The sequence below is a fragment of the Eremomyces bilateralis genome (assembly GCF_010015585.1).
Source record: "Eremomyces bilateralis CBS 781.70 unplaced genomic scaffold P152scaffold_3, whole genome shotgun sequence".
NCBI classification, from domain to species: Eukaryota; Fungi; Ascomycota; class Dothideomycetes; order Eremomycetales; family Eremomycetaceae; genus Eremomyces; species Eremomyces bilateralis.
In genome coordinates, this window is record NW_022985069.1 from 1226333 (window position 1) to 1251756 (window position 25424).

At 52.8% G+C, this 25424-nt stretch overlaps 8 protein-coding genes across 8 annotated transcripts; 4 read left to right on the forward strand and 4 right to left on the reverse strand.

Moving 5' to 3' along the window:
* Nucleotides 1-481: 481 nt before the first annotated feature.
* On the forward strand, nt 482-1904 carry P152DRAFT_471140 (uncharacterized protein; the record flags this gene model as incomplete). The annotated part of the gene is made up of 4 exons (XM_033681029.1): nt 482-1154; nt 1208-1311; nt 1369-1642; nt 1717-1904. The coding sequence occupies 4 exons, from the start codon at nt 482-484 to the stop codon at nt 1902-1904; spliced, it is 1239 nt and encodes a 412-aa protein (XP_033537372.1).
* A 2046-nt stretch (nt 1905-3950) lies between these two features.
* P152DRAFT_195533 (uncharacterized protein) lies at nt 3951-6586 on the forward strand. The gene is made up of 3 exons (XM_033674294.1): nt 3951-4197; nt 4694-6061; nt 6318-6586. Exons 1-3 carry the CDS (start codon nt 4190-4192, stop codon nt 6346-6348), a joined length of 1407 nt encoding a protein of 468 aa, XP_033537373.1. The 5' UTR covers nt 3951-4189; the 3' UTR covers nt 6349-6586.
* An 88-nt stretch (nt 6587-6674) lies between these two features.
* On the reverse strand, nt 6675-8146 carry P152DRAFT_455464 (PTPLA-domain-containing protein). The gene is made up of 3 exons (XM_033678792.1): nt 7812-8146; nt 7309-7525; nt 6675-7187 (listed from the first exon to the last, which is right to left on the reverse strand). The coding sequence occupies exons 1-3, from the start codon at nt 8002-8004 to the stop codon at nt 6977-6979; spliced, it is 621 nt and encodes a 206-aa protein (XP_033537374.1). The 5' UTR covers nt 8005-8146; the 3' UTR covers nt 6675-6976.
* A 1960-nt stretch (nt 8147-10106) lies between these two features.
* P152DRAFT_390215 (aromatic compound dioxygenase) lies at nt 10107-11660 on the reverse strand (the record flags this gene model as incomplete). Its single annotated transcript, XM_033676032.1, has 4 exons — nt 10107-10783; nt 10841-11158; nt 11209-11361; nt 11420-11660. The coding sequence occupies 4 exons, from the start codon at nt 11658-11660 to the stop codon at nt 10107-10109; spliced, it is 1389 nt and encodes a 462-aa protein (XP_033537375.1).
* Nucleotides 11661-13004: 1344 nt separating this feature from the next.
* Nucleotides 13005-15092, forward strand: P152DRAFT_455466 (Di-copper centre-containing protein). Its single transcript, XM_033678793.1, has 7 exons — nt 13005-13608; nt 13666-14230; nt 14290-14311; nt 14358-14409; nt 14460-14563; nt 14643-14880; nt 14931-15092. Exons 1-7 carry the CDS (start codon nt 13442-13444, stop codon nt 14977-14979), a joined length of 1197 nt encoding a protein of 398 aa, XP_033537376.1. The 5' UTR covers nt 13005-13441; the 3' UTR covers nt 14980-15092.
* A 201-nt stretch (nt 15093-15293) lies between these two features.
* P152DRAFT_195648 (uncharacterized protein) lies at nt 15294-17984 on the reverse strand. The gene is made up of 3 exons (XM_033674295.1): nt 17263-17984; nt 15883-17206; nt 15294-15807 (listed from the first exon to the last, which is right to left on the reverse strand). The coding sequence occupies exons 1-3, from the start codon at nt 17775-17777 to the stop codon at nt 15418-15420; spliced, it is 2229 nt and encodes a 742-aa protein (XP_033537377.1). The 5' UTR covers nt 17778-17984; the 3' UTR covers nt 15294-15417.
* Nucleotides 17985-22602: 4618 nt separating this feature from the next.
* On the forward strand, nt 22603-24042 carry P152DRAFT_471146 (uncharacterized protein; the record flags this gene model as incomplete). The annotated part of the gene is made up of 1 exon (XM_033681030.1): nt 22603-24042. One exon carries the CDS (start codon nt 22603-22605, stop codon nt 24040-24042), a length of 1440 nt encoding a protein of 479 aa, XP_033537378.1.
* P152DRAFT_195725 (uncharacterized protein) lies at nt 24013-25179 on the reverse strand. The gene has a single exon (XM_033674296.1). The coding sequence runs from the start codon at nt 25054-25056 to the stop codon at nt 24334-24336; it is 723 nt and encodes a 240-aa protein (XP_033537379.1). The 5' UTR covers nt 25057-25179; the 3' UTR covers nt 24013-24333.
* Nucleotides 25180-25424: the final 245 nt, after the last annotated feature.

Here is a 25424-nt window from a genome sequence, read left to right on the forward strand (position 1 = left end):
GCTAAGAAATGCGTGGTCACGCTTATCACCGACAAGACTCGCGTTCGTATCTGTGCAGATTGTCTTGGGATGCTTAGCATTGCTTGGTTGCGTTCCCAAGGTGTTTCGTCTCTATACGCACGGACGCAGCGCCGATCTAACATGCTTTCCATGTGCTGAGTGCCGAATGATTAACTTGTAGTTAGGAACAAGGGGTGAGTGCGAGGTAAAGGGAGGAGATAGGATGGCCCCCTTCGCTAAATGGAGTGGCAGATGATCGAATAAATAAGTAGGCTCATATAAGTCGAGGGTGGGGATGAGGGATCTAATGTAACCTATCTACTCTCCGCCGAGTATCTTCTATTCGTAAGGAGGTCAGCGGATATATATCTGCTTCATACCACCCTCTCTTGCATCCCCTTCTTTCTCCTTCTCTTCTCCAACGCAGTTTATCGTTCATCCCACACCTGATTGTTATCCGTCACTCTTTTCATCCTTCATCATGCGTTCCTTCTCTCTCCTTCTCACCACCACCCGGCTGGTCGCCGCAGCGCCCCAACTTTTTGGTGGCAGCGGTCTTTCTGGCGGTCTTAGTAGCCTTTTCGGTGGTCTGGGTGGCTCGAGCGGCGGCCTCGGTAGCCTAGGCGGCTCGAGCGGTGGACTCGGGGGTCTCGGCGGCTCGAGCAGCAGCAGCAGCGGCGGCGGCGGCGGCGGCGATGATATGGCTGGCATGGACATGGGCTCCTCCGGCTCCTCCGGCGGGATGGATGGCATGGACATGGGCGGCTCCGGCTCCTCCGGCGCGGCCCCCACCACCGACGGACCGTTGCCTGAAGGCGCGTTCATCGAGAAGTCGCTAGAGACGACCAAGGTCCCCGGCACGCAGATCGTGGAGATGAAGTACGGGCCGTACTCGATCGGGCCGATGGGGATGTTGGAGAATCGGATCGATGCGAACGTGAAGGTGCCGTGCACGAACTGCTTCATCACGGGGATCCAGGCGGATTTGTACGATGATTCGGGAAAGAGCGTGAATATCGATCAGGGGGCGTGGTTGCATCATATGGTGCTGAGTTTGATGGGGCTAGGGAATAAGGATTTGGTGTGTCCGGTTATGATCGGGACACAGAGGATCTTCGCTAGTGGGAATGAGAGGACGCCGGTTAGGATCAATGGTGAGTGGGAGTGTGGTCGGAATGAGTGTGCAAAGAAGCTGACTTGGGAATAGGCAAGTACAAGTATGGTATCAAGGTCGGTGCTGGCGATAGTATGATGCTGCTGTACGATCTTGTCAACGACTTGGACAAGAAACGGAACTACTATATCGTCATGGTACGTACCTAGAGACTTCATTCTTCCTCGACCCTCGAACGCTAACCGTTGGGATAGAAATACGAAACCACCACCGACCGTGAATATAAGGCGGTCTCGATGGCATGGCTCGACGTCACGGGCAATTGCGGCACCTCCTCCGTAAAGCCCCGCAATGGCCAGTACGACCTCCAGAACTCCGGATGGACATCCAGCGTCAGCGGTCGCCTTCTCAGCGCCACTGGCCACGTCCACGACGGAGGCAAGGTGGTGAAGCTGTATAAGAACGGCGAGGTCATTTGTACCAGCGATCAGATCTACGGCCGGAGGGTTGGGTACACTGAGGGACAAGGTATGTTCCCTCAAGCCTTACATGCGATTTCCGGCAGCCTTCGGCAACAGTACAACTGACTGACTTTGATAAAGATGCCATGAACCCAGGACTCACGCATATCAGCGACACTACCTCGTGTATCGATTTTGGCGATGTTAGATCGGGAGACAAATTGAAGATCGTGGCGACGTATGACACCGAAGCGCATGCGTTGAACAAGATGATGGATGGCGAGGAGCAGGAGATCATGGGTATTTCTCAGGTGTATATTGGTTCCTAGATTAGTGACGCTGGGGAAGGAATGCAGATTTTAGAAATTGGTGTAGATCATGAGCCCATGCATATATTAATCCGTTGTGACTAAGACGAGAGGTACTGGAGCTGTGATATACCGCAAGTGAACAAAGCACCAATTCGCCAACTATGCGTCGCGATAAAATGAGCCTATTTACGACTCTGACTTTAATGTGAACAGATACCGGTACGGGTCCAAAAGAAAAGTCTAACGGAACAGAGCTCTGGAGACGAGCCAAATGGAACCAGAAATCAGATATCGTCAGGGGTTTATCTCATCGACCGCAGGGGAACCCCGAAATCTGATCGATCATGATGCTTAGACTTGCGAAGCCAGTCAGCATCCCAAGCCTAGATCTTGACTTCGCGAGCTGATAAAATCAAGGCTCGATGGATAAATTCCTAGGTAGACTGGGCACCCGAGTTCCCATAGAGTAATTAGTGACATCCTAAATACCAAAAAATGAAGAATTGGAACTTGGTAGACGATAACAATATTCGCATTCCATCGGAGGTGGCCGACTTTCCACCTTTAAGGCTGGAGATACCTGGCAATGACTGGTAAGCATATCCGCTCGGTCCCTGAAAAATGTGAAAATTTGCGATGGATCCCAGTTAGAACCACCATTTACAGATTGGCTCCATGGAAACGCTTTGTTGATGTTCGAAATTTTTCTAGCGCTGAAGATGAGCATCGAGAATGATCTTAGCACTTAGCAGCAGTCAAATTGGCGCGATGGATCAAAGGTGCCGGCATGGTGGATCCAATGTTCCAATTGCTCCATCACCAATACACTGTCAGCTTCAAAGCAACCGTTGAAGTTGCATTTGAAAGCAATGATTTTACGACGGGTGGTCTGGGAGCCGCATCATCCTGTAGGTTGTACCGGAGAAACCACATCCAGACGCCGAGCCGAGCCCTTCGCCTGTTGAGGCAGCATTACCTAATAGCAAGGAATGCGACTGGATGCGTTGAGGGGTTTCTTCGTCTATCAGATGCACCTCAGCCATTTTCGCCCTGTTGAACTGCCTGCTTCACCAGTGGCAGGCAATGGACCCGAGCATCTACAACATATTTTCGGGGCATGGGCGGCAAGGCGGCATCGGGGATGGAAAAGTGATTCATCACAATGGGAATTTCAATAACAATACCATTCAGACCCTGGGTGACGGAGGGGTGGCCGCGGAGAAGATAGACAAGGTCGTTTCAATGGGGTAATGATGTACCACACCGGACAGGTAGAGTTTTATTTGACGTAGCGAGCGAGAGCCAGCCGCCAGGGCTATAGGAGAGGAGGTGACGAACAGTCAACAAGGCACACCGAATTCAACAGTCCAAGAATATTAATAAGAAACAAGCCACTTGGTGACCCTGCCTGTGGCATTTATTTTGGCAAAGATCAAGTAGAGTCTCCAGGAGACCCAGAACGCCAGAGCACCTTTCAAGAATAATCCCGCTAAGTGCCCGTAGCCAAGGCTAGCAAGGGCGCTTGGGAAAATCTGGGGATCGTGAGATGGCTGGGCTCTTGTGTCTTGACTCCTTGACATTGCATGATCGCGCCATGAAATTTTGCAAATTCCAACCCTTGCCGATGCTCGAGACCGCTCTCTCTGATGGCCTGATGCCCGTGATGGGAAGGTTGGAATTGCATGCAGTGGTGGTATCGGGTAACACGGCGGCTCCCAAGGATCAGTCGCTGGCTCAGCTGTGACTCAAACGGCTCTCCATCAGTCTTGGGGTCTGTTGGTGCCTGGTGGTGAAGGACCGTAGCAAGGAAAGGAATTGCTGGCATTTAATATTCATGAAATTGCGACATTCATCGCGTGAAATTGTCAAATGCAAAAACAGAAATGCCGCACAAGGCGAAATGGGTGGAGGATCGGCCAGGTGATGACGAAGTAGACGGCACATTTGCTGATGGAGCAAGGAGGTTCAGCCATTAAGGCTAGGATTGTCGCACGATATAAATTAAGTCGGTAACTTGTAACATTCCCTGCGGTTTAACTGGTTCAATCTCCGTATTCACAGTGCACTAACATCCATCGGGATATAAATTTCCCGGCTAACAAAAGCTCAGTAATGACCAAGCGGGGCTAGAGGGCCCATGACCATAAAGAACTTCTCCCTGGATCCAGTCCGCGTTCCATTCACCAACTCCACATCCTTCGTCGTACGTAAACCATGATCCAAAGATGCCCTGAGGGACCGAAAATGTGAACGACCAACAACTCAATCACGTCCGGATCGCCTCGTGGCTCCCTGAAGACCAAATGAGCAGGTGAGGCTAGTTCCCGTTGGTCTTCCCGGGTCGACTCTGGACTCATCCGCAATTCCGTTTAAATGTGAGGGGTGCCCGTTCTTTTTGTATACACATCCTCAAGTACCTCGATCTTAGTGAGTCGCATCTCCGCCGTTTGTACACCATCGCGCCTCTCTCAATTTTACATTGCCATTGCGATAGTCGCGTATCCCTACCTGTCGCCACTTTCTCTTCTTTAATACAGACCGACTCGGGGCTGGAAAGTTCAGTCACGCTTTTCTCAAGTCAATTTATTTATTATTGGCACCATCACTCCACCACCCTTCTTGAGTGTGAACAAGCACGTCATCAGCGCGGCGCATTCGCATCTCATTTTCAACTCATATAACCCTTTCGAGCACTCGATTACTCTTCCATATTGAATATATACGGGTCATATCCAAATCATCACCAAGATGCCGGGGCGGTTGTTGTCGTTCGTGGGTAGACGGCTAAGCAGTTCATCTGCTCCCAGATACTCGGTGGACCCCTTCAAACGATCAACCACATCCCTCTCCTCAACCGATTCCGATACGGCGGGCGGCATGGACGTGGTCAAGAAAACCGGGTTGAGCCTCGCCCGAAAGGCCAAACATCATCACCAACACCCGCATCAACAGGAAGACCCCAAGCACTCATCGCTAGCATTAAAGCTCTTCGTCGAATCACCGCCGTTGGTGTCGTATGGCGCACCTGAGCAATCAACCGGTGCACTTTTCAGCGGCCAAATTGAATTGACCGTCTACGATGAGCTGGTGGAGATTGAGAGCTTCGACGTGACAGTCGAAAGTGTCACAGAGTTCAAAAAACCAGTCTCGTCACACTGCAAAGAATGTGCGACCAAAGTGGAGGAACTCACTAAGTTCAGTCTAATACCGGAGGGTCATTCAAGCCTCAAGCTTGCCAGAGGGAAACACTCTTTCCCCGCTTCCTACCTCTTCGCCGGCTACCTCCCGACCACCTGTCGAACATCTCTCTGCAGTATTATCTATCGCCTCACCGCCATCGCCGTTCCAAAACCCTCCCTCGTCCCCCCTCCATCCAAAGCCCGCTCTCCAACCAGCTCACCCACCCTTCAGCCATCCCTCCGACCCGTCCCAGCAACGCTCAGCCACGAACTTCACCTCTCCCGCGCCATCCTCCCCACCGCCACGAACTCCCACCTCTCCGTCCGCGTCTTCCCCCCCACCGCCCTCACCGCCCGCATCACCCACCCCACCATCATCTACCCGATCGGCTCTATCCCCATCTCCCTCACCCTCACGAAGATCAGCACTCTCACCAACCCCCTCCGCGCCCCCGCCTCATCCCTCGTCCCCACCGTCCCCATCCACCTCCGCTGGCGCCTCCGCAAATTCTTCTGGCGCCTCGAGCAAACCGTCCGTAGCACCTCCCCCCCCTGCCCCAAGCCCGAGCACCTCGCCAAAGTCGGGGGCCCTGCCAACGGCCTTCAACACGACACCGTCACCATCCTCAGCAAAGGTGAGGTCTCCACCGGCTGGAAGTCCGACTTTACCCCGGACACCGGCACCATCGACTGGGAAGGCGAGTTCCCTCTCTCCCCCGCCCACCTCCCGCGTGACCCCCACCCCCACAAAGACACCATAACCTGCACCAACGCCAGCCCCGCCGGCCTGCAGATCACCCACCGCCTCATCCTCGAGATGATCGTCGCCGAGGAATGGGCGACGGCCAAACGCCCCAACCACCCGACGCCCACCGGCGCGGCGCGTATCCTGCGCACGAGCGTCGACGTCAAGGTGACGGAGCGCGCGGGGCTGGGCGTCTCGTGGGACGAGGAGGCGCCGCCGATCTATCAGGACGTGCCGGCGTCGCCGCCGGGGTACGAGGCATGCGAGGAGGTGGATGTGGAGGGGTTGCGGCGGTATGGGGTGGGGGTGGATGGGACGGATGAGAGGAGGGGGAGTAATGAGAGTTTGGTGGGGTGGCGGTTGAGTGGGGAGGTGGAGCGGCGGGGGAGTGGAGGGGCGGTGGCGGAGAGTAGTGCGAGTGGGGCGGTGAGGGAGAGGAGGCGGGGAGTGGTGGAGGTGGTGAGGATGTTGGAGGAGGTGGATGGGGAGGTGTGGGGGAGGAGGGAGGAGGTGGAAGCAGAGGAGTCGCAGGAGGTGAGCGCGGGTGAAGTTCATTAGGATTTGATCGGATTTCGGTCTGGGAAGAGGAGGATTTGGCTTTTTCGGCATTCAAGCGATGGAATTCTGTCATGCATGATGCATAATCGACCACGATTTTCTGTTATTACCTGCGCGGCGTCCTGGGATGAGCGATGTCGTCCCAAATTTAGGTGCACTTTCGGATGGGAAAAAGTGCTGGGGTTTCATTCACGGGGATTTACTAGGATTCCGCACGGAATGCAAAGGAGTTCATATCATTTGGGTTGGTCCCGGATCATGTAATACATAGGCCCGCCATGTGGCAGGGCACGAGTGAGCATTCGAGACCCTCACTCCTCCAATATATTCAACTTATTACTATATCTATCCTCTATCTGCCGTCTGTACAGTGACGTGAATCGCGCTTCGGTAGCCTCGAGGACTGCATCGTACTGTACCAATGCCGTGAATGCTTTTCTAACCCGGCTGGTGCCATGTTCCCAAGTCATCCAAGGGTTCATTGGTTGCAGTCGCAAATCGACCTATATTGCCTCTCTAAATCAGTCTTCAACCACACCCAAGATCACATCTCTGGCACCACCAAGCCCACCAGAACCGTCATATTTTGGGCCTCTGGTCTCCTTCCTTCAAATCTTCTGCTTCCCCCTCGCCGCCTTTCGCCTCTGCTTCATCATGTGCGTATACATGACATAGCTCCCGGGCACATAGATCGCCAGAATTGCATACAGCGCCGCGGGGAGGGCCGGATGCAGGTTCCCCGCATCGGCGATGGCGGAGTAGATGCACGCGCACTCGGAGACGATGCCGAGCGGGTAGAGGATGAAGAACGTGTTGTACCTACAGAGTAAAGTCGTCGTGAGTTCACGTTCGAATTCTATATGGAAAAACTCCGATCCCATCCATTTCCTCATGCAGGATTTTGGAAGGGATAGGAAAGATGAAGCTGGGTAAGACGCACCGTAACCCTTGGATAAACCCAGGCACACCCCGCCCGGAGAGCTGGAACACGAAGTACGCGTACCGCACCACTTCGGTGATGCTCCACGCGAGCAGCATGGTCACATAGAAGGGGTTCGTGGAGGTCGCGCTGGGGATCCAATAGGCGATCGGCCAGACGAGGAGGATGCGGGAACCGATTTGTATCAGCGTGGTGAGGAGGGCGGAGCGGACGAAGCCTGGGGTTGGTTAGCTGCGGTAAGGTTGCTATAGAGGAAAAATTGTAGTCGATATAGCTCGGCGTTATATACACATTAAGTGACTTGTAGGGCATGGGGGATTGAAGTGCAATAATACAGAGGTTATGGCGCGTTGTTGCCAATGAGGAAAGAACCAAAAATAAAAATTGACTGTACAAGGAAATTTCTCTTGGAAGCATCGACTCGAGACTTGATTTTGACATATTCCTTAGGACCAATTCAAACATTGCCGAAGTAGAAATAAAATCCCAATTCCAATACATACCGAATAGCACGTGTCCAATCTCCAACATCATCGCGCTCTGCGTCCACCGCACAAACTCCTCATTCACCTCGTACACATGCCGCCAACCTGCGACCTGCGTAATCAGCACCACGCGCACCAGCACGGCGAACCATGCGAGCAGGGAGAGGAAGTTGTAGAGCTGGAGATACGCGGTTTTGTAGGTGGTCGCCATGGTGGGTGAGGGTGGAAGGGTCCCCGGTAGTCGAAGGGGGAAGGGAAGGGAGGTTTATTAGTGGAATTGGTTGGATGGAATGATGGTCCGTTTGGGCATGGCACACGGAGGAATTATCTTTTATGTGGTGGGCAATTGAACAAATGCAGACGATTGGAAAGTTGGCGTCGTGAAGAGCTTGTTTGGGAGACAGGGATTCCGGTTTAGGACGATCGACAAGAAGTTCATCGGACGGGGTTGGGCTGAAAGGGAGCGTCTTGGCGATATGGTAGACGTCAATCATTATTTCTTAATCCATTCAATAATGTCTCAACTTATTATCTATTTATCTCAACCTATTATTTTAATCTCGTTCTTTGCAGACATTTAGTGAGTATAATGACTGAACACTTCTATCTCGATATCTCGCAGGTCATGGATTCTCCACAACTAGTACCATACACAATCAGAGTACAAATCTTTGAAATGCCACGCTAGAGAGGCCTGCCTACAAAATTGGCTGATGTACACCCAGCCGTGGTTACTACCACACATAGAGTCAACAGTTAATGCTGTAAGCGCCCTTTCACTCTTCATTACATCCATGTACTCAGCTCCTCCAAGCCTTGAAGCAAAATCATACCACCAATTATCCGTCGGACAGAATCTCATCGCCGTTGTAAACTCCCAATACGTAGGATACCAGCCGGCGGACTCCCAGTCGATGAACCCCGAAACATGGTCTTTGTAGACCATTATATTGGGCTACTTTAGATAACCATGCGTGAAGACGATGTCGTGGTGCTTGGACTCCATCTTTTTCGCAATAGCAAGGCTCTCGTCCTTCAATTCTCGATTCGGGAATCCATGAAATCCAGGACCAGTCGAGGGCTTGAGGAGGCAGTTGTTGAATTCGGATTCATCTTCGCATGGCCCGATCAAATGACTGGGAGCACGCACACTTCTGATGGGTCCCCAAACAATAGAGCAGATGCGTTCATCCTTCCAAGGACTGGGCCAATCCCGCATAACATGTAGCATGGTCTGCAGCTCTGTGAATATGCTTTCTCGCTCTTCATCACTGAGGTCCTTGTAAGCCTCTCCAAACTCCTTTCCCGGTAAACGAGTCATGAGAATAGATACCGGTGCGAGTGGACAGTCGGGATGACCTCCGTAGGAAATAACCTTTGGCATTGGAAAGCTAGCGGAACGAGCAACTCTCATCGCCGTAACCTCCTCAAGTCGAGTGCTATCGAACCATTTGAGTACCAACCTGAATGGGAGCCGGACAATTTGATTATCGAATTTGATCCCAGTCTAAGGGCAATAATAACGATAGGAGAAGGGAACAAGGTAAGAATGGACAATACCCAAGAGTCGGCAGACAATTCAATGAGCAAGCCGTCCTGGCTGCGGACAACTCGAACTCAGCAGGACCGCTCCGAGAAGGTGATGAGATCCAGTGAAGTTTGGGAGGAATATCCTTGGGATTAGGTAGTGTAGCCACCCCACATGGGATACAACAGGAATTCAAACATCGCTCGAGGAACAGTAGGCCAAAAATCGGTAACGACGAGAGATGAAAGATTGCAACAAGATAGGAGCGGTAAAACGCCGAATATAAAACATATTCGTGAGTCGTAAATCGAGACACCTCGGAAGTTTCGAGGATTAACTACTGGTAGCCTTATTTTTGAAAGGGTTCATTTTCTAAAATATGTCTGCCTATGATAGGGATCTGGCGCACGCTGGGAGTGCTTCGAGCAGAAAGTTCGATCATGAGTTGGGGATCACTGCATTGTGGCTCAATTGTACTGAGAAGTGGGTGGCTATTGTCCGCGGCGCAATTGCTGCGTGGTTAGACAGAATGGCAATATTTAAACGTATGTTGTGTCCTACCTTTAGGGTATAGTAGAGTAATTTCATGTTATATGGTAGTTTATTTGTACAATGCTCAGTTAACTCGAGACATTGAGCTTGGTCCCCTGATAAATCGGCCATTCCTATGCTCAAGTTCCATGAATATCTTAGAAATACACTGCGCAGAAGACACCGAGCAATGAACCTCTCTCATGTATTGGGGATCGGCAATATCACCCGAGATCGAACAAGCGAGTCAAGTCTCATCGTCTATGCTCATGGCCGCAGTCGTGTCCCGCAGCTGGGGGACCAGCTCCTGGGCGACCACTTGGAGAACCACTTGGAGAACCGCCAGGGGAGCCACTTGCGGAGCCACCTTCTGTGCCTGGGAGACCACTTGGTGAGCCACTCGGGACGGCTCCTGGGACGCCAGGGGGGAAAACCCCTGGGACTCCGGTTGGAACGCCACCTGGGAAACCACCTGGGAAACCACCAGTTGGGAAACCACCCGGGAAACCGCCTGGGAAACCACCAGTTGGGAAACCCCCTGGGAAGCCACCGGGGGGACCTCCTAGGCCTCCTGGGAAACCGGCATTTTCGTTCAGCTTGCATCCGTCATCTCCACACTCTGCCGCGGCCATCACGTTTTCCCTGGAGTAGGTAGTATCAACGCCCACGGTAATCCACGAGAAGATACCATCAGCCGCGGTATCTCCGAGGTACACGTACTCCATGACTGGGTCATGTTGCCCGCTGGCAGTCTGCGCCATGATTCCATCTTGTTCATTTGTGGTGAGGCGCGCAGTGTTGGTGTTGTACGGCGCATTGGCCTCGACCTCGCCGATGAGGGACTGGTCGAAGAAGAGCTGGCCGACGTGGGAGACGTTGCCTTGGGTGATGCGGTTGTTGGCGAGCTTCTCGTAGTTGAGGTGGGTCATCACTTTCGGTCAGTTAGTATTTTCGCCTCTGCGGGAAGAAAGGAGGGAGAAAAACTAACCGTGGATATGGACGGCGCGGCCCGTGTAGTGGCCTGGGAACTTCGACTCGAACGTGACAACACCGTCGTCGCTTGTGATTTGGATTCCACGCAAGGCAGTCTTGTTGATGAGGGTCGTGTCAGCCTCGTCGCCATTCCCCATGAACCCGCCGGCTGCGACGCCGCCGTACACTCCTGTGGCGTTACAGTGCCAGAAGTCAATGGCGGCGTCGGGAATGGGTTCACAGGTATTGATATCAATGAACTGAATGTCGGTAATGAGGTCGACACCCTCTTCCTGTTCGACCAGGTTAGACCGGATAACCTCACCCGAGACGTCTGTTGGTTGTCAGTGTCTGATTCTGAGCCGAAGTGTCTATTAAACTTACAGTATGGACCTTCTGTCGTCTCAGGTGCCAGCACCGTCTCATTGTTGCTGCCGAAGATCGCCTCCACAGACGCTTCCGGCGTGATATTAGTGCCGTTGTAGCGATGGTTGGTGGACAGCACTTGGCTAAGGTCGCGGGCATGGAGCATGTCCCCTATTTTCCGCGTCAGTCATTTTCGTCCATGCTTTTGCCAACAACCTGCACCGCTCACTCCTTGAAAGGCGACGCTTCAGGCGGTGTTCATTAATGAGGGCATTTCTCCTCGCCGCCAATTTCCCACTAACTCCCCGCGCCTTGAGCTGCTCGGAACAGGCGTCGACCGCTCGCGGTCCGATTGACGCCATGAACTCATTGCGCACGCGCAGCTCTTTGGCGACATCGCCATGAGCGTGAGCTGCCTCGAACAAGATGGCTGCTTGCAGCACAGCTGCAAGCGGCAGGAACTTGACCATATCGTCTAAATTCTCGTGGTGAAGGATTGGTAGGGAGTCCCTAAAAAACGAGCCAATAAGTTGACGAAGAGAATCGAATGCGACAAGTCTCTTGATGACTTCACATTTCAATCATCCATACACGGAGGGTAGTGTCATTAAAATACCCAAGCATATATTAGAGTCTGAACGACCCCATCGGCCCATCCTAGGATGAGGCATGCAAAGAGTTGGGTATCACCCCATCACCGACAAGGTCGATCAGATTAGCAGCCAATACAGTGGCAGCTTGCGTAATCTGGAGCCATGGACGGAGCCATTTCCCCTGATGAGGAGGAAGATCGTGATGTTCGCATCAGGATCTACGTTTCGACCCCTTGGCTGCTAACGAATCAACGACCGACAGACGTTTGGATCTTGGGACTAGCCGTTGCGCAAGAGTGCTCGCAATTTAGGGAATCAAAACGCGTCAGCCCTCTTGATGACAAGAACGGCGTGGCCGGCGAAACAATATCGACTGGGTGCGGCAGAGATATGACGGCAATCTATGTCAAGCTGGTCTGGCGTTTCATGATATCAGAATCGGCCCGGAACCAGTGTGCAATTGTAGGGATTTAACTTAATATCAATGGGTTAGCGGACAGCGGCTCTAAAGTCAATAAGCTTCTCTCGGCATTTATACTTTATATTGACCTTTCAACGAACACGTGAAGCCTCTCTCGACTGAAAGTGATCGTCATGTTTCAAGTTCGAAGTTTCAACGGCCTCCCAATCTCGCACAATAGGAACAGCTGCGGGGTTAGAGATCTTCGCAAAGCTGAAAAGTATTTAACACCTGATACATTCTAGAAAGAAGCTAGGTTCGATGACTTCGATTTTCCTATCTGCGGCTAACCAAAGCTAACGAAGAGGAGAAAACAAGGGAGAATTATTACAGACCTCAGATGCTGTTGGCGATGCCAATCGCTGATAATTACTGCAGCAGCGGCCAATCACGATCAATCAATTTGATCATACTTTAAGGTCCCTCCGGGGGAGACGAAATTGAGTTACGTTTCTTGGCATTCCCCTATGCACAGTTCCCACGATCTTAACCAGAACGCGGCGGAGAATTCACCAAAACAGACCTCTAGTAGTTGCTTAGTTAGGAAAAGAGTATACTTTTTGGTATTATGCTGTTTTTGAGCGAATTGGGCCTGCCTGTGATGGTGGTGATGGTTGGGGGAATGCCAAGAGACGTAACTCAATTTCGCCCCCCCCCGGAGGGTCAAGTGCCTGAGGCCAATATACTATGGATATGGGTGCCTTACCTCACCACCTGCACTTGACTCAGACTTGCTCGCTCACTCACTGAGGATACGACAGATACCACCATCAATCAGATATGCGTATCAGGGTGTGCAGTTATGCCTAACGTCTTAGAGTCGAACCGCTTACGAAGTTAAATCAAATAATAAATTCATAACACAAAGCCAAGCGCCCAGCGATGACTATGCGATGGGAAGTACCAAGGCACCAGCCCCAGGTGGCTACTCCCTGGTTCATCGATATCACATTCATTTGTTCCCATATCCGGGGTCGAGAGGTACGGAGTGAGCACTCCGTCGTTAAACATTCAATATAAATTGCTGGAAATAGTAGACCTCATTGGCATGGCTATAGCCCGGAAATGATGCGTCGTCTACCTAGGTAGCCTAGGAGACTTAAAAAGTGTGTCTATTAGACGCCTAGTCCCGCAAGTATGGATTGTCTTGGAGTAGGTCTAATCTCTTCTCCGTGGCCAAGGAGACAAGTCATTCATTATGATCCTTACTACTGTACTCGCTTGTCTCTTGACATTGAGTCCTGGCCTGGCTGCTCCTTTGGCTGATCCGCAGACTCACGACGACGGTGAAGGAGGTCACCCACCAGATGGCGTTCACCCACCGGAACCCAAAAAATGTACCGATATAGAGAAAAGAATACCATGGTAAATTTCTCGTAAGATTTAACATGATGGTCTCGACACAGCCTGACAACATCACAGGCAAGCGTTGTCCAAGGAAGAGAAGAAGGCGTATATCAATGCAGAGCTCTGCCTGATGGGCAAACCCTCCCAACTCGATCTCCCGGGAGCCGTGACCCGGTTCGACGACCTGGTCAAGCCGCATCAGATTCTCGCCGCCACGATGCACGGCACCGGGTACTTCTTGCCTTTCCATCGCATGCTCATGCACACCCACGAGCACTTGCTGCGGACCGAGTGCGGTTACGAGGGTTATCAGCCGTACTGGGCGGAGGAATTGGACATCGGCAAGATCCAAGACTCGGACGTGTTTGATCCCGAAACGGGCTTCGGGGGTGGCGTTGTGGATCAGTTGGTCTGCGTCCCGGATGGTCCGTTCCAGAACTACACATTGCACACCGGTCCGGGCTTTCAGAACACAGAGTACTGCATCCAGCGCCGTTTCTCCAATGGTGCAACCCTGGGGGCTCGCCAGGAGTACATTGACCACTGCTACCAATGGGACAAGTTTGAACAGGCATGGCAGTGCATAGAAGATGGCGGTCCACATAACGGCTTCCATGGCGGGGTGGGTGGCGTTATGCTTGTATGTGTTATGTCCTAACCCATCGGTCGAGACTGATACTAAGACTGAATTCTCTACAGAACCCCATTTCATCTCCCGGAGGTATGGCGTACGCACCGTCCATTTTACCGCGCTGACACTCCATAAGATCCGGTTTTCTATCTGCACCACACCTGGCTAGATAAGGTTTGGTGGGATTGGTTCGTGCATCCCGATCACTCATTCACATATATCGCTAAGCTATGTTCAGGCAGAAACAAAAGCCAGAGCGCTTGTCCGACATTTCGGGCCGTAAAACCTCTAGAAACCCCCTTTTCGGCGCGGGAAGCAATGGAACTGCGCCGCCATTTCCAGGTACGCCCGGATTTCTTTGCCATCCGGACGGCTACTCTAGTAGGAGAAGGAAAACTGCTAACAGCTGCTCATCTCATAGGATTCCCCGGTGGACTCCCTGATAGATTTCCTAGCTTTCCAGGCAACTTCAGCTTTCCGGGCAACTTCACCTTCCCGGGGGGGTTCCCGGGAGGACCTGGAGGCAACCTCAGTGGTCCACCTACATGGAAGCCAACTGATGAGGTGGTAACTGATCCTGTCAAGCTTGGTGACATATTAACCGTGTTCGACCTTATCCCCAATACCACTATATCCAACTTGATGGATATCCAGGGCGGGTAAGTTCAGCATGTTGTGTTGGTTTCGTGGCCTGGGCTGACACCGTTAGATACTTTTGTTATGAGTACATTGACTATGCGGATGCTGTCAAGCGTTAAGCACTGGTCGTGGTTCGGTAAATCGTTCTACGGTCACTGGTTTGACACTTGCTTGTGGGAAAATGGCTGCCAAAATCATAGTGTAGATCTTGATATTGAATGGAGGATGTGGGGGTTTATAGCTGAATTGATCTATCATATGCTGTTTAAAAAATTGAAATGGCTGCTTTCCAGACCCAAACGTTGCTAAGACATTGCAAAACAGGGACATCAGTCGGGCCAGTGACACCTGTCCGGTAGTTTGCTAGCGAGAGTATCTCCAACCATATTCATAACGCTCAAATACCCGTATATACCGAAATTAGAGAGGTTCCCTTCAAGTACGAAAAGTCATCGATACTCGTGATTTTGATCCTCATGTCATGTAACATCATCATCAAGCTGATCGAAAACCCTTCGAGGTGTCTGATAACACCTCAAGCCCGGTCGCTGGCGCACTCATTGAAAGGAAAATTCCACCTGGCCGGGAAAGTCCTCCCAGAACATCAGCGTGGCATCCGTCGCCACCGTGTCAAAGTCAACCATTTCAAGATCGTAATTCGAGAAATCGAACAAATTCACATCTCCCGGCCACGTTTCCGCGATCGGTGCGGAGGGGCCTACCTGATATGCGTCCGGTGGAACGGTGGGAATGATGTCTGGTGGCTGCAGCATTTGCTGTGCAGGAGGCTGTAGAATTGGCATTGCGGGCACAGTAGACCCATGCCGTATTACGGAGTCGAGGGCGAGCGGTTGGGTTGGTGGAGAAACGGAGCGTTTGGCAATAGCGGGTGAAGAGGTGCTTTGCGGTTGTGGAGGGGAGACTTGGTATCCAGTTGGTGATGGCATCTGGCATATGTGAGCACGGTCATTCGGACAAGAAAGGGACACGGAACAACGAGAGAAATAGTGGACGGTACTTACAGCGCTGGCTTGAATTTCGGATAATGGAGATGGTTCGTCTGCACTACTACTCGCCTGCGGACTGAGGGCTTGTTGAACGGCACCGTAATCCACGAGCGCTTCGCCAAGGGCGGACCGCTCGTCGGGAGAGACTCCCTCTTTTGGGTTCTGAACCTTGTGATAGAACGCTTGCATGCGCCTGATGGTCTCGAATTGCGCATCGGCCATCGGCCAATGGCCTTTCATCTCTCTCAGAAATGAACATCCTCGGTTGACGCGCTCCTTCGCCCGGATGGTGACCGCCGGGTCGTCTTCTGAATCAGAGAAGTTGAGCTGATAGAGCATGACGCCGATGGCCGTATAGATCGTGAAACCCGTCCAAGGGACCAAGCCACGGAGGAAGAATAGCCCAAAGCTTCGGATCTCCTCCATCATGTCGCAGACCGTAACCGCCGTGTGGTATAACTGCCGTTTCGAGTACCGCTGCCACTCGATCCAGCTCGGATCGTCTTTGCCGGCCAAATAGTTCGGGAAGAGCTTCTGTTCGGACTGCGGGCCGAGAACCGGAACGTATTGTCGTTGCAGGAACATGACGCTCATAAAGTATATCGAATGCATATAGACGTATGCCTGCCCCTGGTCCAGCGCACTGTGTCCATGAAGCCCCGATTTACGATACTGCAATCGATGCGGGAGTGACGAGCGCCACTTTTCCAGCTGTTGTGTCAGGATCTGATACTTCGAATCCGGATCCCAGGGTAATTGATCTTCTGCATCTCTAGAACAAGCCCATCGCGCAACGTCACCCCATATGTCAGCGACGCGCATGCTGTAGGCAATGAGGCCCAGTTCTCCGGTCGGAAATCCTAACGAGAGTCCGGAGTTATAACATCCAGGGCTCAATGACTCCGTTCGTACGGCCTCGCCAAAGACAAAGCTGTCTCTTTCGCAGGGCAATTGCACCTGCATTTCGTCCGCCGACAAGCCTCTCCTCCTCCCCTTCCCACCGCTGAGCAAGCTGTCCATTAAGAAACAGGTCCAGGCTGTTCGCCGCCTTTCTTCGCTTTCGATAAACTCTTCTTCGGTTAGGGTTTCCATGTCTTTGTATTCACCCTCCTCACAGAGCCGTAGCACCTGAACCATTCGGACGGCGAGCCCGAGGTACATCCAGGCTTTCTGGCCGTCTCCGGAGCCCCAACTGTGTCCGGTGATCATGAGAAGGGTTTGGATGGTGGTAAGGTCCGGTACCTCGAGGGAGAGTTGGAGAAGGTTGCGGGCATGAGCGGCGAAGGTGTTGCTGGCTTCGATGGGGGTAGAGAATGGTTCGGGGGCTCTTGTGGAAAATCTGAATCGCACTCAGCTTCTTTCCTCGTCTTGAATTGCAGCAGGTTATACACGAACCTTATCGCCAGGGCCAGTATCGCCCATATCACGGCTGGCTCCACCTCTTCCTTTCGGACCTTCTTCAACAAGGTCGGCGTATGCAAGAAACTCCACTTGTAGCTACATCTCAAATAACTGTTCTTCACCTCGTCCGTAAAATATCTATACGGATTCACGTCCGTCAAATCCACATCCGTCCGCTTCGCCGGTATCCATCCGCCAACCACCTTTCCCTGGTGTTTCGGGTCGATGATGCTCGGCTTCCCACCATCCTCCCCATCCTGTTGTGGTCCCGGGGACGGTGGGTAATATGCCAATCGCCGGCCGCTGATCTCCCCACCGTCTCGCCCCGATTCTCGCTGTCGTCTTGCGCTTTTCGTCAGCCGGTGGTGCATGGAGGTGCCCGGCGGAGGAAAATAGCAGGTGTCGCCCCGTCCGAGCGCTCGGCAGCGGTCGCAGGGAGGGCGGGCGTCATGGTGGATGCATTGCCGCTTTGCGGTGCGGCATGGTGCGCAGGCGATAGGATTTCGCATTATTATGGCGAGCGGCTACGGATGAGTGGTGTCACAATGCCGCACTTCGCGGCAGCGTTAGGATCGCCGTCCTGATTGTGGAGGTGAGGCTCGTCTTTTCTCTAATCAAGGTCCTCAGCGCTTGGCCGAGGTTCGGTGGGGCTTCACTGGGGCTCCAACCAGGGTTCAGGTTGGCTACGATGGTACTGTATAGAAACAGAGAATCATGCCGATATACTGGTATTACTGCAGATTCCTCTGGATAGAGGACAAAGTTGAGGATTTATATTTGAGCCGACGACCGGAACCACTGAGCGGGACGGGGACGCCCATCGCTTGATGAAGCTGGGCTTGCATAGAGGCGTAAGGCGAGGGGGAGAGTGGGGTTGCAGGCTTGAAATCGGCCTTTTTGGGGGATGACGTTTGGCGATCGATCTACTGGCTACATAAGGGACTGACTATTAAAGTATGTAGTTCTGTGCACTTCATGTCGACAACAAAATGCCCCGATCGACCATTTTCTGAACACATTCTCATCTGGGGTGCTGCTGAGGAACCAGAATGACGCTCTCCGTCAGACTGACGAACAACCGAACAGTCGCAGCCAAGCGCCATGTCTAATTTGCGACAGGGGAGTTGATGGTGGGAGAGTCGATCATCACCACTTTGGACAAAAGCTTTGGGAACCTCCTCGGGCTCCTGGCTGGTGATCCCATTTGCCAACGATTCCATAGGATATCACTTCGATCCAAGCCACAACGACCGTGGGTGGACCAAACACTGGATCTTTTCCGATTGATGATAGGGGAGACAGAGGCTGCAACGGATCCAGTGCAATGGCACTATGTCAATTGTGTAACATTGCCAACACCGAAAGCTAGGCGCTGCAACAGGTATTAAAGCCAATTCTCGGATCTCCATATATAAGCTGATAGTCACAGTTATTGACACGATAAATTGTGTATGCAATGGTATGGCACTCCCGAGATGTACTAAATCGATCGATCTGCACGATGGCACTTTGCAAAGCTGAGCCAGCCAGATATATCGAAGAGATAAAAGATTTCAACCAAGGATTGGGAGCACTTGATAATGCAGTTTGGCCTATCGCGATATCGGGACCTCGCCTATGGAGCTACCCGTGGCATGCAGCTAGACCTCGAGATTTTTCCAAGGAACCGCAGCAGAGTCTTCAAGCGAATGTGCCATCTTCATGCGAGTTTCGATGCGAAAATATGATATTAGCGGCCACCCGATGCCTGATGGAATCGATACCTAGAGTGACTGCAAGAGTGGCGGTTCTAAAGAGCACCGGACGTTTATCTGGGTCTGTGATGCAGTACAGCTATCCGAGGACATCGAAGCCATGACCCGCCATTCCTGGTCTAGGCACAAGAATGGCCACACCATATCAGAACGCATCATGAGTTCCGATAATGGAGCAACCGAACCTAACAAACGCTGCGGGTAAACGGAGAAGGTAACATTGGCTGTGAGTCTCACCGATCCTTGAACCGATAGCGTGGATCGACATCTTTCATTCTTCGTATCCAAAGGTCTGTGTATCCCAATTAGCCAACCACCTTCCAGGACGTGTATGGCTCCGGCCAGACAACACCCGACAGTGAGGCAAACGAACAAAACCGGTTTTGGCGAAATGACAACGAGAAAAGTGGCAGAAACATCCGAATCAGGCGGAGCAAAACTTGAGGATATCGCCGGTCGCTGGCACAGCCGACGCCGCCTCGACTGAAGGTTGTAAATATAGCGAATCGAGAGATTTCAATATTCAAAATAGCTCAGTGCAACTCAGGAGCGACAGCAGCCAAGAAGAAATGCGACCCAATCGCACGCGCAGACAACTGAAAATTCAGGCATGAAATTGCTTTTGCTTTTTACTGGACTGTTATATCGCTAGGTTGTATCGGTATCTGAAGAAAGGATCTAATTAGGGTGAGCGAAGGAAGGACATTGTTACGGTCGCTGGAACGGACACTCTTCTGCCCCTTTTTATTAATTGTTGAAGAGAAACTCTAGAAAGCTGCTGGGAAAGGTAATGGCTGTGATGATCATGTCTTGGTCCTCAGCATAGAAGAAATCCCTCTGGGCTGTTGTCAATTACTTGAAGCTAGTTGAAGGGATACTGCAACGGTCCTCTTTGCTGTTAAGGAGCGGCCATTCGGGAGACTGAAATATTGACCCCTTGGGCTAACAAAGTCGTTGATACCGTACAATACCCCGATGTTCATAAAGGCGGGCTAAGGGGATGTACTTATGTTGACGTACAGACTCGTGTCACGATCAATCACGATCTGATGGACGTGGAGAGGTTGCCTAAGGCACTCGACACGATATCACCAGGCATCAAGCCTAGTCCACTACAAACCTTAACATCAATCCAACCCACCTTCATAATTACAGGAAATCATCTCCACATGAGTTGAGATTGATGACGCATGGTGGCGCCTCGCTAAAATTTTATCAATACGGATCTCCGTAGGGCTCCATCCAAGACCATCCTGATGGTGATGAAGTGATGGCCAGACCAGAAAGCCTCACTTCATACCTACCTTACCTAATTAGCGCGATTTCACGTACCTCGAAGACTACTAAGTATGGTTCCAAACAATTCCTCTTAGGACCGACGGATCCTTGTTTTGCAAAACCCCCCAGTGATGAACACTTAGCGTCTAATTCCACTTGGATTCTTCCTTGCTGTCACAACTGCTGTTGAAGTACCGGTTAAACACCCGTTAGACGGGAAAATCTATTCCTGTGCGGAGCAGCCCGCCAAAGAACTACTGTGTTATGAAGGGGATTAGCACGTCACTCTATTTAAATCCGCTAACTTCTATCAACTGCGATCGATCGAGCCCTCGAGCTAAACGTCTCCTATGTTCCGAAAATATTCGATATTGAACAAACAGTCAATAGGAAATGGCGTTGTCCCTTCTCTGAGGGTTGGATGGATTAGCGAGGTGAACGCTTCCAAAGACTCTTAAATCGATCTCGTCTGCACAAACCTGTTCAGGTGCTGATCGAGGCCAGACAATATGCGATGGGAAAACTGAATAATACTTCGATTATCAGACCAATAGTAGGGACGTGGCGGTGCCTCATTTATGATTATGATTATTTATGAAGGATGAACGATGAACGAACATCAGGTCCCGATATGGTGAAGTGTTCCGCCGCCTCCGTGGTCCCCCACAGGCCACAAGGGTGGCTGGGCGGGCGGTGACTCCCGTGAGGAAACCTTGAGCATCCTGTCAGGATCAAGCGAGAAGGAGGCTACACTAAGCTCAAAAAGGCTGCTCACGGGGTTTAAATCTCTTCCCCAGTCCCTGTGTCAGTCTTACGGTTGTCATCACCACCAGGCCAGGCCCAGGGGCAGGACGAACCAGCAATCACGCTTCGTCACGATTCACGCCTCCTTATGCCACAGCCGCGAAGAGTTTTTTCTCTCTTCGGGGGTTGGGATATTCAATGCATATGCGACGATGATGGGGCATTAATTCCCGCATTTCCAGGGATATCGGATACGTGCTGATGAGCATGGAGTCCAAAAAGAAAAAGCTGCTGGATGGGAATTTCCGATTCTCCAACCTTTACGGTCGAGGCCGATGGGGACGCAAGACAAGGTTCTCCGCGCTTTCCACCATGTCGGAATCCCTGGATCACCCGCCGCACTGCATCACTGCATGAGCATGCTCTCCTCCCCCTCTCTCCATCCCTTTCGCAAGTTTTCACATCCTCTGTACCATTCAATTGCCTAACATCAATTGAACTACTGGATTACACTCAGAGAGAGAGGCTGAAAAGACGCCCAGAATCCGACATATCACAAATTCGACCCCAATATCCCCGTATTCTAGCTCGACAGTAGGGTGTTCACGGCTAGCCCTATACTGTCGCCTGACATCTTCCCATTAACCCTCTTGGGACCCTCCCTCTTCTCTCGTACTTCCATCCCTTCCTCGATCTTGCACTTGTCTTTCTTTTCACTCACCACTCTATCGGTTTTGATTACATTTCGAAAACGCTCCCATCGGAGGATGTACTGACATTTCCCCTTCCCGCTATCCTTGCCTTGACGTTTCATCTCCACCCGAAACAGCACACGATCAGTTTCTTTTCTTGCATCAACCCTCAACCACCCTCTACCTATTATATCATACACACGACGGCTAGACCTGCTTGTATCGTTGACTGGCCTGCGTCTGCTGTCGTATTCTCGTTCACATCAATGGGTGGCTGACCTCGATGGGCGTTTTGCCATGCCGTTGATATCTTGTCTTCTTTTCTGTTATATAAGATGAACTAAATCGAGCCCTCTGGTGTGAAAAGTACCCAATCCGCTGTAATACGGACGTTGCGCCTTGCAGGCTGCGAGGAGATTCGATCAATCAATCATATTTCCGCTCTGCCAGATTGGAGCGGTCTGGTGCCTGCAATTCATTTATTCAAATACCCATCGACGTCCTAGCTTGTCGACGCAGCAGACACTCTTCCTACCCCTCACCATATTTCGCTCTACATCGCATCTTTTCATATTCAGACTGAGGATTTTGATACTATTATTCTACCAATTCTGCGAGTTGGGTCTTCTAAATCTCTCGGTTGAGTGAGCATCACGGACTACTAGGAGACTTCCAAGCTCGGTTGGTCCTAGTATCGCGACGAGCATTTCATACACGATCCGGTTCTTGATTTAGCTGCTTATAGAGCGAGCCGACCTCGCTACCACCGTACCTCAACTATCCATCCAAACGACTTCGAATAAACTCCACGACCATGTGAGCCCCGCCGCATTGCGCAGGGACGGAATGAACTGGAAACTCGAAATATGGGAACAACCGCGAACGCAGCCGATCGCCCTGCTACCACACCACTCCACCTGACATTTAGTGGGATCCTGCCCACCAACACTGCCTTCACCTTCTCCGCCCCGACCTTAGGGGGGCCTCTTTCCTTCTCCGCCGCTTCTCCACCGACCTGGGCATTTCGCCCTACCCCCAAGCGTCGACGCATATCGTCCGATCCATATCCTAGAAAGAAGCGGCGCTTGAGACTGAGACTGTGCACATCACGACTTTCCCTACCGTTCTCGTCTCCCCCAACCTATTTAGTCGATCGAGGCAGTTGCCGGGTTGCCGTCCTCGCGAAAATGGCCGCCGCCGCAGCGGAGAAAGAGTGGGAAGCGCAGAGGAACTGGGCGGCGACAGGGAAGGGCGCGGGGATATGGGCGGCCGGAAAGGGAAACGCAGGAGGAATTGGATCTATCCCCGCGACATGCCGTCTTGGAGTGGGCGCGGTTGCGAAGCGGCATCGACAAGGAGGGCTCGGACGGTTTGCGTGCCTGAACCGGCGGCGACAGAAGCGGTGCGGGGAATTGAGTTCGTTGGCGACGCATCCGGGTCTGCTCTTGGAGTGCCGCGACGTGATGGACTTGAGTTCCGCCCATGAGGACGAGCACGTCGCGAGCCCGAACTTCACGGCCGATTCATCCACCATTTCTGACATCAGCGATTCCGCCACCACGGCCACCACACTCACGAGAATATCTCTGAGTGCGTCTGAAGGTTACCCCTTCTCCACCGTCTCTCGTACTCTCAACCCTGACCCCACCGTCTCTCCAAACCTCGCCTTCTCCACCTCCACCCTCTCACCCTCCCCCACTTACCCCAACTTCCTCCCCCCAAACCCCCTCTCTACCGCCTCCCCCCTCGGCCTCTCCAACTACGACGCCTTCGACCTCGACGACGACCTCGACACCCCCTTCCTCCCTGATCCCGACACCAACATGTCCGGCACCGACCTCTGGCCCGCCCGTCGCACCCGCCCCTCCTCCAACCTCTCCTCTCCGGACCTCGCAGCCATGTCGCCGCGCTCCGCCTCCGCCTTGGCGGCCAGTAGCCCGGACATCGTGGGCCAACGACCGCGTCCTGGATCCCCCGAGCGCGGCGTCCCGCTCTCGCAAACGCAGCCGCTGTCGCTCGGAGACGCGGGGTTGGCTACCACCCCGCCATCCAGCCCGTTCAAATCCACGTCCCCGCAGCTTCCAGCAGTCGCGCTGGCTGGGGCTCCATGTCCGGGACCCCCCAACCCCAACCTCTCCAGCGCGCCGACACCGCGTTCTTCAGGAGTCGGCGTGAATCCGAACCTTCGTTTCCTAGCGGAGTTAGGGTTGTTGGATGGGTGGGAAGAGTTGGAGATGGGGGCGGGGATGGATCCGGATCGGGGGGAGGGGGAGGTGATGCGGATGGGGTGGGGTGGGGTGGTGTGAAGGGAGGGATATATGAAGGTTCGAGGAAAGGGAGGGATAAACAAAAAGGGAGGCGATTTGGATTTTGAATTTGTTTTTTAAAGGTTTAGCGAAGGTGTTTGGGAGCTCTGGATTAAAATAGTATGTGTTCTGTCTGATGGATGGGCTCTGGGACCATGAATGAATGAATGAATCGGTTAATGTACCTTCCACACCTTATCCAATCATCGGTCCATGGACATGGTCGTCTTACATTGACATGCGAACCGCAACCTCCATCCCCGAGCATTTCACAGCGCCCCCTATCATCACCTACCCCTTCCCCGCCTCCCTACCAACCCCCAACACCCCCACTCTCGCCTCCGCAATTCGACACACCGCCCCAACCGCCTTCCTCCGCTCCTCCGCCGCCGCCCCCGCCTCCCCCGCCTTTGCAATCGCCCCTCGTATCTCCTCCATTATCACCCCCCGCGGCCGCCCCGCCACGAACGTCACGAACCGCAGTCCCGGATACGCGGCCTCGTACGCGGTGTTCAGGTGTGCGAGCTGCGCGGTTTCGGAATCGGCGGAGGGCGCGGGGGTTGGGGTGGTCGTTGTGGGTGTTGGCGTTGACGTGGAGGTCGAGGCGGAGTTCATCGCTTTCTGCTCCGCGGCGGACAGTGCTGACAACGCGGACGGATCGGAGCCGGATTTGACCTCCACTGGCTTCGGGGTGCCCAGGCGCGGATGGCTGTTCATCACCTCATCGACGATGGTTTGTACCATGCGGCCGTCCGCGACCCACTTCCCGTCGGTCGACGCATACGATCCGGCCGCCTTGACAGGATCGGCCTCGATTTGGTCGACGATGGCGCAGAGGTGGAGGAGCTCGCGCTCGAGGGATGCGATGAGGGCGGGGTAGGTGGGGGGTAGGGGGTGGAGGAGGTGGAGGAAGAGGGAGTGGAGGGAGGGGGTGGGTTCGAGGAGGACGTCGAGGATTTGGGTGACGGTAGAGGGGGGGAGGGAGGGGAGGGTGAGCGGGGAGGGAAGGGACATTGTGAGGGGTATAGAGGGGCGAACGGAGGTTGGGATGTGGTCGTGCGGGTAGGGCTGGCGGGCTGGCGGGTTGGTGGGACGAGGATGGAGGATGTAGGATAGTGAAGTAGTACGAGCGCTGCAAGAAACCGGGAAGATGCAGTGATCCGATGTGGGGAACGCCAAAGGGATAGTGGGGTCAAGACTAAATGGGACGGTTGAATTGAATGGGCAATGTCAAGATAGAAGGTAAGTCAGGTGTGTCGTTATGTCAGTAGCTAAACAGTGTGCGTATCATCACCATAGCTCATCATCTCTGCGACACTCAGCATTATCAGAAATGACTTTGAAGTTTGAACGGATCCATCATTGCCCATTGGTGGTTCACT

Coding starts and splice junctions, on each gene's coding strand:
- P152DRAFT_455464 (XM_033678792.1), bottom strand. CDS start 8,004: ATGGCGACCACCTACAAAACCGCGTATCTCCAGCTCTACAACTTCCTC. Junction 7,526..7,811: donor GATTGGACACGTGCTATTCG/GTATGTATTGGA, acceptor AACCAACCCCAG/GCTTCGTCCGCTCCGCCCTC. Junction 7,188..7,308: donor GGGTTTATCCAAGGGTTACG/GTGCGTCTTACC, acceptor TTTACTCTGTAG/GTACAACACGTTCTTCATCC.
- P152DRAFT_195725 (XM_033674296.1), bottom strand. CDS start 25,056: ATGTCCCTTCCCTCCCCGCTCACCCTCCCCTCCCTCCCCCCCTCTACC.
- P152DRAFT_455466 (XM_033678793.1), top strand. CDS start 13,442: ATGATCCTTACTACTGTACTCGCTTGTCTCTTGACATTGAGTCCTGGC. Junction 13,609..13,665: donor ATAGAGAAAAGAATACCATG/GTAAATTTCTCG, acceptor ACAACATCACAG/GCAAGCGTTGTCCAAGGAAG. Junction 14,410..14,459: donor GATAAGGTTTGGTGGGATTG/GTTCGTGCATCC, acceptor AGCTATGTTCAG/GCAGAAACAAAAGCCAGAGC.
- P152DRAFT_195648 (XM_033674295.1), bottom strand. CDS start 17,777: ATGCGAAATCCTATCGCCTGCGCACCATGCCGCACCGCAAAGCGGCAA. Junction 17,207..17,262: donor ATACTGGCCCTGGCGATAAG/GTTCGTGTATAA, acceptor AGTGCGATTCAG/ATTTTCCACAAGAGCCCCCG. Junction 15,808..15,882: donor CCGAAATTCAAGCCAGCGCT/GTAAGTACCGTC, acceptor CACATATGCCAG/ATGCCATCACCAACTGGATA.
- P152DRAFT_195533 (XM_033674294.1), top strand. Junction 6,062..6,317: donor GTGCCGGCGTCGCCGCCGGG/GTACGAGGCATG, acceptor GGGAGGAGGGAG/GAGGTGGAAGCAGAGGAGTC.